Genomic DNA, 23,309 nt, shown 5'->3' on the forward strand with positions numbered 1-23,309 from the left:
ACCCAAAACCACACAATATAGGCACGCCCTTCATGTAATTTTTATTGCCAGGAGTTCCATTTGCGTGTTAGCCAATCCTACCTCCATAAACACATACCTATGGACATGTAAACACAAACCTCAGTGTTGAAGGGAGGAAGGCAGCATGGCGTTGTGTGCTTACTTACCTTACAAGTTTACAAGGAATTAATGTAATTATTCAGTATGGGACTTTGTTGAAATTATTAACAGTATTGATGTAATTGACGAAACACACATGAAAATGGGGTAATTTGTACACTTCCTAATTTTCTGTCTGATAAATAATTCATTTGAGAAGAGGAAATCACGCAATTACAGATACACTGGCCATAATTAGATTTTAACCTTATTACACAGATTGGTGTCCTGATGATGTCATGTTACTTGTTGCCAACGGACACTTATCTTCGCCAAACGAGATTCGAAGCTCAGCAGGGACAGATTTTTTTATATCTTTCAAATATCTTTATTCTGACAATAAACGGATTGAAGTAAAACATTTTTTGATAGATAGTAAAAGAAAGAAAGAAAAAAAAATTTAAAAAATTAAATCTCATTTTTATTTTCGTACCAAGTGTTGAATCCTCATACATCAACAACAACTCGACCACCATCACGTTTACAGGCTTCCACCAGCTTCTACTCTCTGCTTAGGCTGAGATCAGATTGTGCAGCACGTTCCCTAAAGACACGTGACGGATTGGAAATCCATGCCTAATACTCCAATCCGATTCCGTGGACATATTTCCGGATTGTCTCGAGGACGCTTGAGAGATTGGGTGGTGGCTGACCCAGGCTTTAGGATAAAACTTCCATTAGAGTGGAATCTAATTCCAGCTAGTATTCATTTACCTCAAATTAGCTTCATCATTCTTATAGAGGTACTCCAAACAGTGGGAGATCGGACGCATCTCAAAAACGGATTTTGGTCCAAAAATAAAGAGACTCGTGACAAAGTGTTCCAAAATCGATCTTAAATGATCTTCTTTATCCACTGGTAGTAATTTTTTATGCAGACGCTGTACAGGTCAACTAATGTTTAACAATGTATGGATGGTTGGGTAGCGCAGTTATAACGCTTTCGCTTTTCACCTAGCCGTTCGGGGTTCGATTTCCAGGAACGGACGTTAAAAGGTGGCGGAGGCACCTAACCAACCACGTGGGGTTTCCTCAGATACTTCAGTTTCAACCCACAATAAAACCTCCCGCGTGCTTATATCTCATCATCTAACATTGTATTTTTTTAATCGATTTTTACTTTCTTTTTCCCGCCATAAGGCTGGATAAATTGACACGTAGGAATTATCTTAGCTATTCTCATATACAGCTAGAAAGTTTTGAAGGTTTAATTTGTACATGAAATTTCCATCGTGCAGACGGCGCGGTATTGTTAGGTGTTAAAGAAACCAAGTAGAATAATCCTGACTTTTAATGTTTTGTATTTAAAGATAAACTACAGGTTGGACTAATCTGAAATCCTTATAGGTCCATTATTGTAAATAAACGACTCACATGAAGGCCGTGTGTTGCGTACAGTGTACTTCCGGACAAGAACTTCACTGTGGTCTTCCGTATGTTAAGATCAACATGACCTGTGAGATGAAGACATCCTGTTGGGAAGTTAAGGACAAGAATTACTTGTATGATGAAGACATCCAGTTGTGGAGTTAGGGACCAGAATGACTTGTGTAATGAAGACATCCCAGTTGTGGAGTTAGGGACAAGAATGACTTGTGTGATGAAGACTCCCAGTTGTTGAGTAAGGGACAAGGATAGCGTCTGGGATGAAGACATCCTATTGTGGAGTTTGGAACCAGAATGACTTGTGTGATGAAGACATCCTGTTGGGGAGTTAAGGATCAGAATGACTTGTATGATGAAAACATCCTGTTGTGGAGTTAGGGACCAGAATGACATGTGTGATGAAGACATCCTGTTGTGGAGTTAAGGATCAGAATGACTTGTGTGATGAAGACTCCCAGTTGTGGAGTCAAGGACAGGAATAACATGTGTGATGAAGACTCCCAGTTGTGGAGTTAGGGTCCAGAATGACTTGTGTGATGAAGACTCCCAGTTGTGGAGTTAGGGACCAGAATGACTTGTATGATGAAGACATCCTGTTGTGGAGCTAGGGACCAGAATGACTTGTATGATGAAGACATCCAGTTGTGGAGTCTAGGACAGGAATGACCTGTGTGATGAAGACTCCCAGTTGTGGAGTTAGGGACCAGAATGACTTGTATGATGAAGACATCCTGTTGTGGAGCTAGGGACCAGAATGACTTGTATGATGAAGACATCCAGTTGTGGAGTCTAGGACAGGAATGACCTGTGTGATGAAGACTCCCAGTTGTGGAGTTAGGGACCAGAATGACTTGTTTGATGAAGAAATCCTGTTTTGGAGTTAGGGACAAGAATGACTTGTATGATGAAGACATCCAGTTGTGGAGTGAGGGTCCAGAATGGCTTGTGTGATGAAGACATCCAGTGGTGGAGTTAGGGACCAGAATACTTGTATGATGAAAACATCGAGTTGTGGAGTTAGGGACCAGAATGGCTTGTGTGATGAAGACTCCCAGTTGTGGAGTTAGGGACCAGAATGGCTTGTGTGATGAAGACATCCTGTTGTGGAGTTAGGGACCAGAATGACTTGTATGATGAAGACATCCTGTTGGGGAGTCTAGGACAGGAATGACTTGTGTGATGAAGACATCCAATTATGGAGTTAGGGACCAGAATGACTTGTGTGATGAAGACATCCTGTTGGGGAGTCTAGGACAGGAATGACTTGTGTGATGAAGATATCCCAGTTGTGGAGTTAGGGACCAGAATGACCTGTGTGATGAAGACATCCTGTTGTGGAGTTAAGGATCAGAATGACTTGTGTGATGAAGACACCCAGTTGTGGAGTCAAGGAAAGGAATAACATGTGTGATGAAGACTCCCAGTTGTGGAGTTAGGGTCCAGAATGACTTGTGTGATGAAGACTCCCAGTTGTGGAGTTAGGGACCAGAATGACTTGTATGATGAAGACATCCTGTTGTGGAGCTAGGGACCAGAATGACTTGTTTGATGAAGAAATCCTGTTTTGGAGTTAGGGACAAGAATGACTTGTATGATGAAGACATCCAGTTGTGGAGTGAGGGTCCAGAATGGCTTGTGTGATGAAGACATCCAGTGGTGGAGTTAGGGACCAGAATGACTTGTGTGATAAAGAAATCCTGTTTTGGAGTTAGGGACCAGAATGACTTGTATGATGAAAACATCGAGTTGTGGAGTTAGGGACCAGAATGGCTTGTGTGATGAAGACTCCCAGTTGTGGAGTTAGGGACCAGAATGGCTTGTGTGATGAAGACATCCTGTTGTGGAGTTAGGGACCAGAATGACTTGTATGATGAAGACATCCTGTTGTGGAGCTAGGGACCAGAATGACTTGTATGATGAAGACATCCAGTTGTGGAGTTAGGGACCAGAATGACTTGTGTGATGAAGACATCCTGTTGGGGAGTCTAGGACAGGAATGACTTGTGTGATGAAGATATCCCAGTTGTGGAGTTAGGGACCAGAATGACCTGTGTGATGAAGACATCCTGTTGTGGAGTCTAGGACAGGAATAACATGTGTGATGAAGACTCCCAGTTGTGGAGTTAGGGACAAGAATGACTTGTGTGATGAAGACTCCCAGTTGTTGAGTAAGGGACAAGAATAGCGTCTGGGATGAAGACATCCTATTGTGGAGTTTGGGACCAGAATGACCTGTGTGATGAAGACATCCTGTTGTGGAGTCTAGGACAGGAATAACATGTGTGATGAAGACTCCCAGTTGTGGAGTTAGGGACAAGAATGACTTGTGTGATGAAGACTCCCACTTGTTGAGTAAGGAACAAGTATAGCGTCTGGGATGAAGACATCGTATTGTGGAGTTTGGGACTAGAATGACTTGTGTGATGAAGACATCCTGTTGTGGAGTCTAGGACAGGAATGACCTGTGTGATGAAGTCTCCCAGTTGTGGAGTTAGGGTCCAGAATGACTTGTGTGATGAAGACATCCTGTTGGGGAGTCTAGGACAGGAATGACTTGTGTGATGAAGATATCCCAGTTGTGGAGTTAGGGACCAGAATGACTTGTTTGATGAAGAAATCCTGTTTTGGAGTTAGGGACAAGAATGACTTGTATGATGAAGACATCCAGTTGTGGAGTGAGGGTCCAGAATGACTTGTGTGATAAAGAAATCCTGTTTTGGAGTTAGGGACCAGAATGACTTGTGTGATGAATGCTTTTCATGTATAGAGTATAGGGCAGGAACTACGTGATGAAGACCTCAAGTTGTTGAATCATGAAACTTGCAAAGACATATCTTCATACTGATCACGGGGTATGCACGTAAGGAGATTTATACTAATTGTATGTCCATCAAATGTCTTGGACGGGATTTTAGTGTCCAGATATGAATTTATCATAGCGCAGGGATCATGTCTGTTGCATGACGCACGTCTGGAGGAGCTACCATCCACATAATATTTACATTTACTCTCAGCTGTTATAAATTCCGTAGCATCCAACATCACAGAACTAGCAACACATCTCATAACAAAATGACTAACTGGTTATAAATATGTGCATGAAAGTAGTCGTATTTTTAATACCATCACTTGTTAAAGTAGAAACCCTTCGAGTGCAATATTTTCCAATGCAAGGGGAATAACTCGAAATGGCTATGTGTACGACGTTGTATAGATAAAACATATTTTACACGATATTATGGCTTCTGAAGTCTACTGTCGATCATTTTTTAAAATCACAATATGTTTGATAATATTTGCAAAGGTTTTAAAAAGTTTATATTGAATCCCGGAACATCCTCAAGTGTTCTGTCATGATAAATGTTTACTTTGTTCTTGTTCACTTAGTCAGTTTGGATGACACTACTTTACAGGTTTACTGCTTTTTAGACCGTGTTTACAGGCAGTATCCGCTATCATATTTCCTAATTAAGGCACTTAAACAATTAAAATGTTTATATAATTTTCGCATATTTTCTGGGTTTATCCAAATTTAACTACTTTCATTCTAAAGGGAACTGCAATATAATATTCTTCCTAGTGTTGCTAAGTGTTACAAGCAGTAAGGCTGTCATGTTGTTCTTATAATGATATCAGGCTGTGTGATTAGTTTCTATTAAGATATTCTTTTATCAAGATATTGAAATTACTTTCTAAAGGAGGAGCCCCCGTACAAAAGACTTTTCAGTCTGAAATCGTGTATTTTTGCATTGCGTACACTAGCTCAATACAACATATCAGTGTATTACCACTATAAGCTCTATCCACAGAGGATGAGAAGCATTCTCAACGTTTCCGTTCGGTGTTGACGACCGAGAACCGGAACCGGAAATTGGTCTATGGCCTTGTGGCTGATAGCAAGGTGTATATATATGTAAAGTATTGTGTCTAAATTGACCGACGTCAAAAATATACAGTCTGTTGTTCGAAATACAGACAATGGAGGATAATCTGGATATAACAGAAAACGTTTTGAAGGGGTTGCAGAGCAGGTTAATGGCCTCAGAACCTCTAATTCAAAATGCAGGCTTCTTTTGATGTGATTTTTCTATGTACACACACGATAAATAAATAAGGATTAATCGCCTGGATGACACCTAGCGTAATATCAGGTGTATCTCCTGAGATACTGTACGTAAACAGTTATCGTTCTACAAACTCTACTGTAAACAGCACCCAGTCTGTAACGAACATTATTACCACTATATCTCGTTTTTTTCTTCTTCTTTTGTAAAAATAGACGAAGCCAGAGCAGTTGTGACTAGAGATAACACAGGAACTGCTAAAGATAACATCATGACACAGAGAGAAAGCCTCCAAACTTGTGGTGTAGTGAAGTATGCGTGTTTATAACGTAACGATACTGCATGTTCACGTGCATCTGACAGGTAATGTACGTGTACACTGAAGGAGGAGTGACGTTAGAGCATGGCGCTACCTCATTATGGCCGGCCTTGAGTTCCAAGCTCAGTCGAACAATAATGGGGATACCGTGCTGTGGGCTGATGAGGGAAACCTCCATCACAGGCCATTGTTAACAAGAACATCTTTATCTAAATCTGCTCTTATTACCGTTGACTCTCTTGCCAACCAGTATGGTATAGTATGGTATGGTATATGAATATAGATTTGTAGAAAACGAGGCTTTCTTTTAATTTTTATCACCTGTCATACTGGACTGAAAATAGATCCCCACGCTCATAATGTGAATTTTGTCGAGTATGATATGGAGATCAGAGTGAATCCTGCAAAAAGTGTGTTCCAGTTTCGCACGTGCCTGTGATGTTATCAGCACTGACAGTAGTCCAAGAAATGTCCAACAAGAAGCTGGAAACATCACAAATGTAACCAAAAATAGCGTTCTGCTATCGGGACATTACGGTACACGCCTGGTATGTATCTACACAGGAACTACAGACTATGACTAATATTAAAGTAAACCAAACAAAACGACGGAATGCCTTCCAACAGAGACCAAAACAAATAATTATGGTGTCACTGGGTTAACCCTATCGACATTACTGTAAATAGACGTGAATTTACTCGCGGACTGGAAGAAGTGTGTGGAGGTTTATTGGGTGGAAACCAATTTGTTATTTAAAGTATCATTAACCTTGATAGTTTATCTTTTGACAACAAATCAATCTCAAGCAAACACTTTCGATAAATAACAGAGAATGTTGTTTAAGTGTAAGCGGTCCACTTGCACTTGCGTTATTTTCAGGAATGGTGACGTGGACGAACGGAGGGACAGACAGACCCATTACAACGTAACAAAGTACAGTTGTCCTATCACACCAACGCAATACCCCGGATAGTGTCATGTTGTTATGTCCATGACAACTACATTGTCATGATGATATCACTGAAGTGTCATATCCAGCATTCGATGTAATGACGACGACGACGACGACGACGACGACGATGATGATGATGATGATGATGATGATGATGATGATGTTCCAATGTGTGGCATAACCAGTATATTTTTACATTTTAGGGAAAAAAACAAAAATATGGAAAAAACACCCAAAATATTTTGTAAAGTTATCACCACTACATTCAGTAATGCCATATTCCTTAAGCATTCCATACGATGCAACACTCAATACACCACATGTCCAGTCCATCCGAAAACGTCTTGCAATTATATTTTATTAAGAGGTGTAAACATGAGACCAACAGTCTATTACAATCAATCTGGCACCAGATTAACTGGTAAACCTGCTGGAGTTAATCAGACGATAAATACATTCATTCAGTTTGTTGTCTCGACCGTACTGACCAAGGGTCAACAAGGTATCGTACTAATCTTAACAAGAAGTTCACTCATGTTTGATCAAAACGCCCGCTGTACATTATACACAAAACATGTGGGCAATTATTGCGTAAATCAATCAAATTGGTCATAAACGCATTAATGTGATAAACAGCCATGACCCTGACGTGACCACGTGTCCAAGACATACCTAAATTAATTCCTCAAACACTATAATCAACACATTGGAAAAACGATTCAATGTAAATATACAGAAGTAGAATTTCGGAAAACATAACTTTATTCTAAGACGTTTGACAGTATACCCTATATCGAACCAACTTTTTGTGTTTACGAACTGAAGTTTGGAATTATTTGTCAGTTTAGCACTTTACTACAATGCAATAATGAGAGTCAGAACAATTAGATAGTTATTGAGAAGTTGACCCAAACCAAAATTGCGTTTCGACGAATTTCATCAATGTCCGTATTTTTATTTAACGCTTACCTAACAGGAAATTTTATTTCAGTCAGGTACAACCAATGAGAAGGGATGATTATTGCGTGCATTACTGCATGACACGTTTTACTTAATCAAGGGTAAAACGTTTCGCCGAAAAATATATTTGAAATTCAAACATTTCCATAATATTTAGTATTTCTGGGTTTATATGTGCATTTGACAGAAAATGTGAATTCATTTGAATATCGTTGACACGATCTGTAAAGATTTACATTTCACGTTTCGGTTAGATTTATTAATACTTTTCGTAGCCAAACGACCGATGGTTCTTTATAACTGCAGATCCATATTGAACTAACTTCCTGTTTCAGCTGTCACTGTAAGAATATTAAATTGATATCTTCTGTTTTTATTTTAACATTTTCATGTGCTGAATATACAATTGTATGACACGGAATAAGGCATAAGTTGCCACAACTAAGAAACTTCCCCTGAAATACACTTTCACCTAATTACATATACTCCACACGTCTATGGTTGATACAAACTTGGCACTTCCTAAAAGCCGAGAACAATGTAGATTGTGAAATGCCTGTTCATGGGTTCACTCCAATTGTTTATACATCGATTAACAAGAAAATTCATATATTTATGTATCATTGTATGAATGCAACGAAGTGTATGAGGCGAAGCGTTTACGGAAGTGACGCAGGTTTCCGTCTTAAACCGGAAATCAGGTAAGCACGAACAGGTCGTTTTGCTGTGAATTGTGTGGTATTATTATTACTATTCAGCACAGTTTTGTAACACGCGTCTCAAATCAATAATTTATACGTTTGTTCTGTTTGTATAATTTGTTCTGTTTGTATAAGTTTGTTCTGTTTATGTCGATTACGTAAGGCCTAAATATATTTTTACTTCTGCACGAAGGCTTTAAAGCATCTTTTGTTCAAGATGTTTATTAATATCCAATCAAAAGGTCGAAAATTCTCCGCCCATTCTGCGATCATATAGGCAGTTCGCTGGCATTGTTGGTTTTTAAAATCTCTTCGAAGCTATAAAGAAGAGTATATATTCAAACCAGTGACAGTTGAATTGCTGAAGCCAGGGAAGAGATAGAAAGCAAGCAATAAAGTAAAACAGTATTAATCAGCATTAAAAGTCCCAGTACTGAATCAACAATAAATGTATCCGTTTTATTCGTAAGATATACAGTGTACATGAAATAGATCATGTTAACATATACATGGATACAATATAGCGATGTTCAGATTCTAGCAAATCATCCTTTTGTCTATCATGGACTTACCAACTCTGTTAAAAATAAAACGTTTTTTCATAGATATAGAAAAAAAATCTCAACATTATCGATTGATCTTTTCTTGGTACAAAACAGTTAAAAACTTTACTTGCATAATAGAATGTCCAGGTTTTCATTTTCTCAAATTCACCATTGCTGGCCGGTCGCAAAAATGATAATACAAATCGAAAATTTAAAAACAATTGACTCATAATAACAGAAAATGTTTCAGTCCTTATCTCTAATTTTCAGGTTAAAATATTTTGGTTAATATTTTAATTATATCAAAATGACACAAGGTGAATGTCACGTATATAGATAGACAAGTCTAGGGGACACTCGGACTAATAAATTGGACAGGATCCAGTTGTAATTGTCACAAAATGTGTTCAAGCATTAAGTATGAAGAGGTGCCGTCCTATATAGAGACAAGGTGCCAGCTATAGATCTGATAGCATCTGAGTAGCTGTTAACTCAATGTGTTGTGGCCTTGACACCAGTTGGCTACAGTTGAAACAATGACACACGAAAACCATGGCTCTTTAAAGAGATATGATGTTATCAGCGATCCAATGTTTCAAAGAGAACATTTCGAGCATTGTAATATAACTTTGTGGCACGTGTGTCCGACATGAACATGAACCGGAAAAAAATACTAGAATTTCGTTGTCGGTAAATGATATCGAGATTCTACAGTCTTGTATTAATTAAACTGGCAATGATCTGTACGGACTTTTAGATATCGTTTAATTGTTATCAATCGTAAAAGACTCTAGATGGGAATTACATTTTATTAGAAGAAAAAAACAGAAAATGATTTTCCGTTGAAATGGAAACTCAATTCGTAAACGTTATTGAAGGAAAGGTAATTTATGGTGGCCCCTCCCTTACAATTCTGCGGCTAACTTTAACCCTCTGTGATGTGATAGTATGATTATAATTAAGGACGTCACATCTTTATGTTTCATTCCATTTACTGGCAACATTTTGCTCCACTATTTTACATCATATTTGTCTAATATGACGTGAGATATTGACATTGTGACAGCAATATTAAAGAACCGAATTTAAAAAAAACGTTTCTTCACAAAAATATTTATATTTGCAGGTGATATAAGTTTATACTGTTGAAAGAAACACGTTTTGAAGGACATAAATACAGAAGCATAGCAACAGATAATCCGCTTCATCAGGCTTTATAACATCACAAAAGTACAGGTGCTCGCTCATACCTTCCTTATCCGAGCTGCCACCCTACTATCATACATACAGGTACAATTATAATGGTAAGCAACAGCAAATACGATGTAAACAGACTCACAAGCAAGCAAGGTACCATATTAAGTTACCTCTTTAATCTCGCCTATACCCTAGACGATATTGATTTTAATCAATTAAACACCTGTCATAAACATATCGAATGAAATCAACTGTAGATTGCACAGGTGTATTCATTCCCACAGAAAAACCAACATGTTTTAAACCAAGAGAACATGTTTTATACGAATCAACACATGAGAACATTTCAGTTCATTTAGTTCACTTATGTGCTATATGTGTTACTGTGTAAATACATATACAGGATGCTGAAATGACACAATAGACTTAAAAGAATTCATTTAATAAAACAAAGGTACTTACATAGATCTTTGTCCTTGCTTCCGGATGATTTTTTAGAATTTTTACTCATTTTTGTTCCGTTTAAGTTTTATATATATATATTATCCAGACAAAATAATATCCCACGAGCACTTTGGAATGAAATCCCAGACGAAAACGTACAGGATGTAATGTTGTGTACTATTAGGGATCAAATCATGATTAGCCGTACTAGTGCAGGAGTGGTAATACACACCAGACGATAGGTTTAACGGTACTACCCGGGTAGACGTGCCAAACATTTAAAAACCTTTCGTGGGGGCCAAACAAGGGACAATCGTCATACACACACAAAGCATAGCTGAGTAAAATATTGCTTTATACATGGTGCACAATAGTTTTGTCTCAGACTGAATGTTTAACTTATGATAATGTATGTAAATCTAAAGAACATATTCTGAGGAGTTTGTAATTGAAATGCCCCCCATATCCTCACTATATGGTACCCGTAAATTAGAGGCTTTGACAGGTCGGGGTTTTTCTCTGTATTTGATAATAGGTGATCATGTATATAATTGCTTATCAGATTTACTTATCTATCATTCAGTATAACGATAACACAGGGGTTGGTGAACCGAAGATTTATTTCTTCCTGTTGCTATTGTTGTAGTTATCTCCCCTCTTTAATTTGTTTTTATTAATCAGAGAGTATTGAGTGTATAAATGATGTAAATAAACGCATTATCGAATTTCTTTAAAACTGTAAGCCAAACCTATATTATCATTCAGTTTATGAGTTATCAAACATGGAACTTATTTTGGAGAAGATTGCTATGGCAGTAAGGTAGCATACATCCTTAAGTCAACCGATATCAAACGCTGCCTTAATTAGGGTGTAATAGGTTTAGGCAGTCTACAGAAACAAGTCTTGTTCACAAGTGCCTGTGTGTCGTATTCCTGGTTGACACAATATATATCATTGTATCAAGGTAGACGACAGAACCGCTCTGATTACTTAAAACAATGGGGAAAATCTTGTCGACATAAGAATTCTTCAACCTGTGTGATTATATAGAGAGGAACAAAACCATGGACTATCATTCTGTTAGCAAAACAACAATTGTGTGAGTTGAACTACTTTTAGAAATCCTGATTCTCCGACGTTTAAATATATGTCTTGATAAGACAATGGTATCGGTATTGGTCTATTGATAACATTGACAGTGTAGACTTATTTACCGTGAGCAATGGACAGCGCTTCGACGAATCGTGGTAAGGTCGTTATGCAGAAGACGCACAAATGAACGGAGTGTTACAGAATGACCTTGACCTACAGGTCATTTCACCTTTCTCTAAATATAGGACTGAGCTACATATGTTACGTATGAGAGGACAGACAGAATTGTATAATCTTTTTAAACACGACCGATTCCAAGGATACAGTTTCTCATATAAATGCCGAGGAACCTTGAATGAAGGTTTTGAAAAAAATCGAAATAACATTATAGAACTGTTTCTGACCGAACATGTACTGAACAGACGGCAGTCTAAACCCTTGATTACGTTTTGTATTCAATGTTGGACATGACGCTGTTGGCAATTCATACAGTTTACAACTGTATATCAACCTTATGTCTTAAACATGTCTGTAAAATATCGATTTCGCAATGTAAGTAAACACGCCACGAAAGAAAAAGGCGTGACAACGTTTATTGCATATGGGGACTTCGATCTCGATCTGACGCTATGGAGCAATCACAAACAATCACACTGCGTACAATATCTACGGGTAGCGAGGTGTACCTAAGGTCATCATAAGGCAGGAACCCGTGCTTCAAACGCGTAAACAATATACAACAGAACGAGCATTAATATTGAAGTAGGATTAAAAATTTCAATTGAAACTTGAAAAGGTAGAAGAAAAAAGTATGGCCTTGAAATGGCATCACGAGCGTTTACCGTGTATTATACAGTGACAAGACGAATGTTTTGGGATAGTCATGAATGTGTTAACGCAAATGGGTCTGATCCTTATTCGATTTAATCCCTTTATTGTTAAAAAGTATACTTTAATAAGTCTTCACACCAATCTGAACTGTTCATTATAAGAAGAACATGGTTCTCCGACAATCTAAATCACTTCAGCGATTGATTCACCTCTGTTATTGGAAACATATTGTCAAGCTTCACATTGTCAAAAACCGACACCATTTGCGTTTATAGTAGTATGAACACAAAAAGTGCTGTATTTATTACCTCAAGTATACACATTGGATACTTTCATATACGTGGATTGTGACGTCATGAATGTGACTTTTCCAGTTGCATATTTCATTCCAAGGAAGAAATACCATCTTTCGACAAATTCAACATTTACAGGATTCTATTCAATACACATACAACCTCTTGATCGAAAGTTTTAGTTTTCATTAATTTAGATAAAGATAAAACAAATTTCAGCCACATTATATATAAGAAACTTGTTTTGCATGTTGCAAATTCTGATACCAGTTGAAATCGTTTAAAATGATGATTTAGGGTTCCGGATAAGGTACACAGAATATAACCACCAACATACCAAATGCTTCAAATTGAGAATACGACAAGAGAGATAAACGGTAACGACTGATGGCGATAAAATCTTTCTAGAACGTGTCATTGTAAACGATTGTAAGATGAATGCTTCTGCATCCTTAATGAATAGTAGTGATCTTGCATATGTCCCTTCCCTTAATCATCAATTTCAGATCCTCGTTAATGTAAATGGTCTTAGGTTCTATCTGTCCTGACATTGTTAAGGGGCCACGGGTATTTATGTCATATTGCTTCCATCCTCAAGTAAATTAGGAAATCCTTTTCTAATTATACATTATCTGTCGTACTATGGCACTAATGACGTCAGAAAGTAATAGGCATTCCACAGTCACAAGAATAGATCTCTGCCCCCTCCCCCCTCCAAAAAAACAAACAAACAAACAAACACACAAACACACACTCTTATATCGGAAAGGTGCAGGCCGCCTAGCCTTCCTTCATCACCTGTGATTTTAAATCCTTGCAACGGCTTAAGTTATATGAAGATAGATGAAAACAATTTCAAACAGGTATACACAGGTAAAAATGTTTCGTTATTGGACACCATCGGTGGTGTAGTTCGGTCATAAATCTAAATAAACTTATTTGAATTTACAATAAATATGAGGCACGTGTTTACACACGTCCTCCCAACAGCATATATCTATATTATATATATGTAACCATTGAAGCGATTTGTTTACAATCAAGCTTTCATCTTGTTTACCCTCCATCAAACTTTTTAAACAATCTGAGATGAATGGGCTCGGTCGATTTTATTTTAAATATTTTTTTGGGGAATCCAAACATCTCAAATAACACATAAAAATGTGCCAGTCACAATTTTATTTTCTCGCGTGCAACACTGAGCAGACGACATATCAACGATCCATCGAGATTGTCGTTTACTTTTTCTATTTTTTTTCTTTTATTCCATCATCTAAACATTGTAAACGAAAACGCATTTGTTTCATGAAAAAAAAAATGTGCTGTTTGACTCCGATACCAAGGAGATAATGACCGGGTTTCCAGTAATATAAAATAAAGTAGACAGTTTATCCAAACGCTTTCTCATGGACATTTTTTAAAAATGTGGTTAAAAAAATCATAAGTTAAAAAATGTTGATATTATCATTTCAATTGATGTTTGAAGTTTTTTTATTTGTTTACGACAACATCAGTATCAATATCAAATGTACTGAATATCCGGGTACTGAAGCACGCTATACCTGGGTACTCGTACCTGTTATTCACCTTCAGAACACATTCAGTTCGGTAAGGTAAACACTTCTGCTTCTACAAACTTTAACGTTGATCTAATAAATAAATTGACAGATATGTCGTGTAACATTAAAATCTGTGCGATTTCAGATAACATAGTTCGTGTTTAGATCTGATATCGAGCACAAACATCATCACGCGCACTGTGATATTTCCAAACGAGCGTAATTGATTTCATTGCCTGCTAATACATGTAAACAGTTCGAGTCTATTTGCAATCGGTCAATGCACTATATGTACCTTGAGTAGTGGTATCTTACGTCACAGCTGCGAGAGAAGGCATGTTCCTTGAATATTACAGGACAACTTTACAAAGCCATTTCGATTTCTGTAACACATAACTGTGGTACATTTAGTTAAAATCTGACGTCAGTTAAGCCAAGCGGAAACTGATCGATGTGTTTTTCTTCACCTAGAAACCTATCTATGGAAATCAATCCTCCCGTAATTGTACGTGCACAGTTGGCGCTAGTTTCCAAATGTATTTGTATATAACATAAAAAAAATACGTGGAAGTGGTTCTGATGATTTAGGAAACATTTTACCATAAATAATCTTCTGTCTTAAATAATAAAATGTCTGCCACCAGCTCATACAGCTCATTAAATACATCACTATTGATTTCTGATGTCTTTGGTATGCCTGTGTTTTCTATTTTCGTATGATTCATTTTAAATAGAAATGTCGGTATCTATGTTTTTCATATCACTGTACTGTAAGCTTTATTTTTTTGTAATTGTTGCTGTTTGTATTGTTTTAATACTGTAGAAATAATATGCGATATCTCTGGCATTTAGAACCAATGTAATTGGTATCAACGAAAGCTTTAATATTTTTTTATTGATATAGACCAATACTGTTGAACTACGTGTCGGAATGACTTTCCACATGTGACATATTACATTCTGACATTTGGTACGTATTATTTGTACCTTTATAATATATATATCTAGTAAAGGTAAGAGGAAGTATAATATACAAGTATGGTAGAAAAACATGACGTGTTGTCTATGGTAACGCTGATGATACGACTATTATACCTACATACACGTATTCAGGATTCCTCTCTTGATAACATGGAATGAATACAGATATGCTATACTATAGATTGTTATTATTTCCTTCGTATTATTGAACAGATATCTTCGTACGAAGCTGTCAGCATAAAACACAACGTGAGCTATATATACAAATCTATCAACTAAGGGGAGGTAATTCAAATTTAAAGGTTACTTGGTACGATTAAAATGCAATATAACGACGTGTATATTAAGTGAAATACAACGACTAATACCTACTTCAGACGTTAGTGGTTTTTGGACTGGAGGGACCTACCGATAAGGTTACGACTCAGGCTTATAACATGGGCGTCCTGTACGTCAAGTCACTGGTGGAATACAGGGTTACGTTTTTCGTCCGCAGTCTTTAAGGATCTTTTGTGTGTGTGTGTGTGTGTGGGGGGGGGGGGCGTTTTTTTTTTTATTTGTTCGTTTTCTGTTTTCCGTCTCTTAAATTCAAAACTGATCCGGTTTTGAAAAACGGTATCTAAAATTCATTATCGTGCCTCTTCGAATACTGATAGTTAAGTCCCCAACCATCTCTGTGTCTACACAAACAACTTTAGTTAAGTCACTAACCTTCGTGATCGTGTATATGTGGGAAGGGAGTGACTTATCCCCTTCTCTCAATAATCGGCTGTTGTCAGTGCGCCTGGGGTGACAGATTTGGTCTAATATACAATGAATGACTAATTAATCTAGCATGTAATCTACTTACAACAACAAAGAAAACAAAATGTGGATAAAAATATATTTATACGTAACAGCGGGGTTCAATTGTATTCTATATAGTTTATTTTTACGTAACTGCGGCTTACGTTTGTGAGGTTGTTTAAGTCGTACCGTTGATACGTGTAATAATGAGAGCTGAGGTGGAGTAAGTACTAAATCATACCAATGGTAGAACTTTTGTACCGTAAATACTTATCACTTTCCTTCAATGATTATAATGATATAAGACACTGACGAACAAATACACATGGATCACCTAGTCCTAATATAAGGTACTTTGATTTGATTTGTTTGTAGCATAATTTACATTTTACTTTAACTTTCTGCAGGAATATACTATTTATTGTTTTGTTATTACTGATATTTTTAATAAAGTTGCCATACTTTCATCAAGGGTTCAAGGTCAAGGCTGACTGCAAAGACGACAGTTCTCATTTTCTTTTAATGCGGAACTCTTTTGTAAAGAAGAAGGCTAAAATGGTAAGCGACAATGATGCCAGCATTTGCTGGATAAAGTCCGGCTCCTTCTGTTTATAAATATGTATTTAATATATAAGTGTGGTTATGTGCAGTTTTCTCACAAGCAAAAACCATTTGCAACTGATTACAGCAATATATACCAGAGATGCTGATCAGATGTAGACTGACTGAAGTGGTTGTATAAAAGCCGAGCTTTCAACATCTTTAACAAAGTCTTAGTAATACAGTCATGATCGTGTACGGGACGGAGGAAATCACAGCCGATCTAAAGCTGTAAAACACATCTGTGTGGGCTTTATTTACTCCAAATATATCCCACAATTTGTCACCTTGTCAGGTGTTCATTTCTACCAATATACCTGGATTCGCCAATACATATCAGTCACTTTTATAGTTTCCTTTACTGTTAACCAAAATAAACCTTGTTATTTTTAGAAACGATATTTTGGGATGTTTTTCATATAGTTGAAGTGAAGCGCTTATCTCGGTAAGATTTAATAGAGCGAGCAAATGTCGGTCGCAAGTCTAGTTTTGAAAATGATTATCTTATCTTGAGAACTAAGGGAAAGGTTGTAACGTATAAACATGGATACTAGATACTCAATATAAATCTCATAACAACGAACACGTGTAATAAAACCCGAACAAAGAACACAGAGATGGATATAAAAATCCGGATTATAATATCAATGCGGGACAAAATATCACTAACACGGAGATTGTTAATCAACTCCGGATTAAGTAACCTACATAAAACGGATAATAAAGTATTTATTAAATAAACTTAGCATAGAAACGACAAAAACATATTCGGATTCCGGAATAAACAACGTACGGACAGGAGACGGGAAAAGATATCGGATTAGACAACACATGAATAGGGGACGGATACAGATATCGGATTAGACAACACACGGACAGGGGACGGATACAGATATCGGATTAGACAACACATGGGTAGGGGACGGATACAGATATCGAATTAGACAACACACGAATAGGGGACGGATACAGATATCGGATTAGACAGCACATGGATAGGGGACGGATATAGATATCGGATTAGACGACACATAGATAGGGGACGGAAACAGATATCGGATTAGACGACACATAGATAGGGGACGGAAACAGATATCGGATTAGACGACACATGTATTGGGGACGGAAACAGATATCGAATTAGACAACACACGGATAGGGGACGGATACAGATATAGGATTAGACAACACATGGATAGGGGACGGAAACCTATTTCGGATTAGACAACACATGGATAGGGGACGGATACAGATATCGGATCAGATAACACATGGATAGGGGACGGATACAGATATCGGATTAGACAACACACGGATAGGGGACGGATACAGATATCGGATTAAACAACACATGGATAGGGGACGGATACAGATATCGGATTAGACAACACACGGACAGAGGACGGATACAGATATCGGATTAGACAACACATGGATAGGGGACGGATACAGATTCTGACAACACATGAACACGAAGACGGAATAAGATTTCGACCCTAACAACACATCGATAAGAAGACGGAAAATAGATTTCGTACCAAGAATACTTAAAATATACATTTAATTTTTGTACAGAGGTTAAGTCTTTTCAGACAAAATTGATTAAAATTCAAGTTCAGACGAAAGTAAAACAAATTTCATTCTTCTTACATTGTATGTTATTCTTATTGTGTAACTTACAACTTTAGTCAAGCTGGACAAATAAAGAAATCATTCAGGACAACAACACAATCGTTCTGATGCCAGATGTAAAGACCCCATTGATATTCAAACGTAGTGGTATTAATTTTAATTGACCTATTGTTTTTTCGGACCGAACCAGAATTTCCTCTCGTCTCTATATATGTATCTATAAAACAAAGCAGACAGGTATATTTGCACCTCCGAAATGTCAGCTTTAATGTTTCTTATATATCCGTAATGATTGCGAACTGCCTTAATTACAACTGGCATCAAATGTTTGTCAGGAATACTATGTACCAAAAATAGTTGCGGATTTTATTTGTAGGTTCTATGAGGGTGAGAGCCTAGAGACGTTGGGTTCGGACGCCTATGGACAAAAAGAATATTAAAAAGACTGTATAATATTATTCATGGCATATGTTTTTCATCGTTTCTGTGGCTACAGAGTAATGATTTATATACACTGGTTAGCATTAGAACAGAGGGCGCCAAAGATCAGACATGTTTACATGCAATTATGTGGATGTGACTCTCAGGAAACCTTAGGCATAGAATTACACGTTAAAGATTGGAGAAATCTAAACGATAAACAGAAATTTGCTAGCGGCTTTAGATCAGCTATCTGGTACCCAGGCTTTACATGAAACGGTATGCAAGAACAGCTCGGGCCCTTAAGCCTAATCTATCCTCATTTGTGCTAAAAATAGAATATCACTAATGACCCTTCTTAGTGAGGTTCGGTTGTCAATGGATGTAATTATTGGCAGGGAAATGGAATGTACATTCATGTTCGGTAAATGATCGAGAGATGAACCGGAAGTGCAATTTAGTTTCCTGAAGAGGTCTACAGGTAACCGGAAGTACAATTCATGCAGTCGATGACTTCACAAAGGCCTGTGTCATCTCATAATTAATCACAATTTTTACAACTTTTACAACATTTGTCGATTTTGTTTTGAATAATTATCTTCGTACTACGTTTCACACGCCACAGGTCATACAGCGTGGAAGCTACCGACATGTGTCTGGTAAATTATCGCGAGGGTTTGCAACACCAGGTAAGTTTTAAGGACTATCCCTTGTTTGTTGATTTTAAAACGATAATCTAGCGTTAAAGCATTATTATGCTGTAAATACTCCTTGAGCGTAAATTATTACAAGCATGGCCTAGTTTTGAAAAAGGATAAAGCCGAAAGCTAATACATTGTCATGTTTATTAATACAAATATGTATTAATTATTTTTGCCATTCTGATAGTTTATATTTTTTTAAACTTGGACATACGGTTTTAGAGAAAAAGATCTAAGAAATTTTGCTTGTATTCGTCGTGTGCTGTTTGTTGTTGTCGTCGCCGCGGTCCTGGCGGTAAGTATCAGAAGTTGTGCACTGATTACACTTGAGGTAATATGAAAACATATTTATCACTACATTTCACTGTTTTTATACTGATATATATCGTGTCAAATAAAAATTGTCATAGATATACATATACATGTAGATACACATCTACTTCACAATCTAGATGCAATACATTACACTAATGTAAAATCTATATATACCAGGGCGTAATCTCTGTAATTATTTCATTTCTTAAGTCGCTGAAAACCGCATTGTCGTTCAAACTGTCGCTCTTCAATTACACCTGACGTGAACGTGTATATAGTAAATGACAATTCATGTAATTGAACCGATAATACACAAATCAGATTTCTGTACAATAGCACCATTTACAGGTAGAATGTATTAGTATTTTAAAGGCAATTTTTTCTTTAACTTCCATAGTTAACAGATATAAACCAGGACAAATTCCATTGAGACGTGTACATTGTATGCTACATATAATACCACAGGTCCTGGTCAGAATTGCTATATATGAACTTTGTTATATTACATTTGTATATAGTAACTATCAGAAATCGATGTTGTGACCAGAACCTGTGAGTAGAAAAACTGAGTACTTTTTATATAGTACTTTTGTTACACACATTATGCTGTATAACGTTAGAAGTAACAGTGTGCACTATAGATCCTCAAATCATAGAAATGATTCGGAACTTCAATACATGAAGTGAAAACAGACCCAATACCAGCCTCAGTATTAATAAGACCGCTGTGAAAATGTGATACCCTGGTGAAAACTAGTCTGAAGTATCCTGTTGGAGGTAGGTGAAGAGAGGGGGACCACCCATGTATACTCTTCATGAGATGTTTTTATCTTTAAATCATGCCGTTTGATAATTTGTTTTGATTACTTACAAAACTCTTCCGCCATGATCCAACTGCAGTAGAATCAAAAGCTCGGAAAACACACAGTATATAAACAGAAGGTCCGGGAACAGAAACTCCTCGGTCAGGTTAATTCCGGATCCACAGAACCGGTCCCAAACATACAGTTAGAAATGACTTATGACCTTCCCAATATATGTAAAACAGCTTATGAGTTATCGTTCCTCCACTCGCTTGTGCATCGAAACGAAATCTCCGGGGAAAATAACTTTGAGAAGTTTTTTACACCTTGTATACGTTTGCTTGAATTGGATAGCGAGTATTAAGGCACCAATACCATGTGTATATATATCTGTATGTACACCCCTCTCTGTGCTCCTTCCTCCAACTCTTCCTCTTAGTCCTTAACCAAGTCTATATATACATACAACGCTGCGTTCTATCACTGTTTACACTTCACCGTACGTGTTTAAACCACCAGAGGAAAGCAAAGATTTGTTTTAAAGTCGCATGCCTTGCTAGGAATAGATTTACAAGCCAAGATTAAGACGATTCGAATTCTAGGTCGCTACCTGGCGAAAACTTCTGACCAAGGGGTTGTAGGTTTTATAAGTGGGGCGATAAGGCGTCATAGTGGGTGTTATTTGTAGTTTTAAAAGTTTGACCAGAACGTTAAGACATGCCAGAGTTAACTTTAATCTTCAGTGATAATTGTAGTGAGTTACGAGATAGCGAGACCAAGTCCGACGTCTGATAACGATGGACAGATTGTTTACAGCCAAGCAATACACAACATGGATAAAACTTTTTTCTGAATATGAAGGTTAAACGGACGTCGCTAAAATCCGGAATACGGCGCATTTTTCGATCTTTTTAAAAATTAGAATGGAAACCTGCTTCAAAAATCCGAATTATCTTGATTCCACACGTTATGTTTGTGAATAAAAACCTAAATACATTTATATCAAAACAACTGCACAAGTTTAAGTTCAACATCAACACGTGTTACAATCCGGATGTAATAGTCTGCATATGTACACATTTTATTCCGTGACATATCGTGTTTCATTAATCCGAATAAAGTTTGCCCCGCAGCAATCCTGTCTTGTACTGCCCCCAGTTTGGACATAATACGTCCCCCAATTTGGACATAATACATCCCCCAGCGCAATCCTGTTAGATACTGCCCTCATTTAATGTAGGGTTTCAGGATAGGTTTGGACATAATACGTCCCCAGAGCAATCCTGTCCGATACTGCCCCTAGTTAATGCAGGATTTCAGGACAAGTTTGGACATAATACGTCCCCAGAGCAATCCTGTCCGATACTGCCCCTAGTTAATGTAGGATTTCAGGACAAGTTTGGACATAATACATCCCCAGAGCAATCCTGTCTGATACTGCCCCCAGTAAATGTATGATTTCAGGTTAAATTTAGACATAACACGTCCCCCAGAGCAATCCTGTCTGATATTTCCTCCAGTTAATGTAAGATAAGTTTGGACATAATACGTCCCCAGAGCAATCCTGTCCGATACTGCCCCTAGTTAATGTAGGATTTCAGGACAAGTTTGGACATAATACGTCCCCAGAGCAATCCAGCCAGATAATTCCTCTAGTTAATGTAGGATTTCAGGATAATTTTGGACAGAATACATCCCCAGAGCAATCCTGTCTGATACTGCCCCCAGTAAATGTAGGATTTCAGGTTAAATTTGGACATAATACGTCCCCCAACGCAATCCTGTTAGATACTGCCCTCATTTAATGTAGGGTTTCAGGATAGGTTTGAACATAATACGTCCCAGAGCAATCCTGTCTGATACTGCTCCCAGTAAATGTAGATTAAGTTTGGACATAATACGTCCCCCGAAGAATCCTGTCAGATACTGCCCCCCGTTAAAGTAGGATTTCAGGTTAGTGTGAAAATATGACAAAAGTTTTAAGCAGATTAAGATTAAATGTACGCTAATCTGGTAAACTGGACATTTTGACCTTAGATTTTCTTTAGTGAGCTGTTGGATTTTCTTGACCTTGTGTGTGTACCGATAAGGTAAGTTGTATACTGTATATTTTTCTGATGACCTTAAGCACTGAGTACATTAAGTATTAAGTATCTGTCGCTGTACCTTAATCACTGTTACAGTCCACGTGAAAATGATGAAATAGGTTATTTAATTATTAGTTACTAGGGATGTGGTGGCATATCAAACATGGACGTGCACATTTTTTAGGAAGTTTTTTTTATGTTATGAACTAACAAGAATGTGCGACAATTTAATAAAATGTATAATTATTGAAATTGTCGAAATTCCACATCATTGGTAGACAAAATAGCTCACTGTATGAAGGCAAGAATGTTTTATTAGTACTTTATATAAAAGGAGATTCCAATATCTGACACGTTCACTTACCTCTTCATACATACAACATGTGATAATTTCAATAAAAATATGTGATATCGTAGAGAAATGTAATAATTCACAGAGCGGTAAACCAACCAAACAACTACCAAATACACAAAAGAATA

The 23,309-nt window shown here is 37.2% G+C and overlaps 1 protein-coding gene across 2 annotated transcripts in view; it reads right to left on the reverse strand.

Annotated features, from left to right (window-relative positions):
• LOC132550985 (cAMP-dependent protein kinase catalytic subunit alpha) overlaps positions 1-23,309 on the reverse strand; it is a 107,221-nt gene that overhangs the window by 30,705 nt on the left and 53,207 nt on the right. Inside the window, exon 1 of one of the 2 annotated variants that reach the window (XM_060215090.1) lies at positions 20,811-21,136. The exons of the other annotated variant lie outside the window; for it this stretch is intronic. Coding sequence (XP_060071073.1) covers positions 20,811-20,826 — 16 coding nt within the window. The 5' untranslated portion in view covers positions 20,827-21,136. Of the gene's footprint in view, positions 1-20,810; positions 21,137-23,309 lie in introns of those variants that run through there. 2 annotated transcript variants of the gene reach the window in all.

Source organism: Ylistrum balloti, unplaced genomic scaffold (genome assembly GCF_031769215.1).
Source record: "Ylistrum balloti isolate Yb309-2 unplaced genomic scaffold, AGI_CSIRO_Ybal_v1 Utg370160, whole genome shotgun sequence".
Taxonomy (NCBI): Eukaryota; Metazoa; Mollusca; class Bivalvia; order Pectinida; family Pectinidae; genus Ylistrum; species Ylistrum balloti.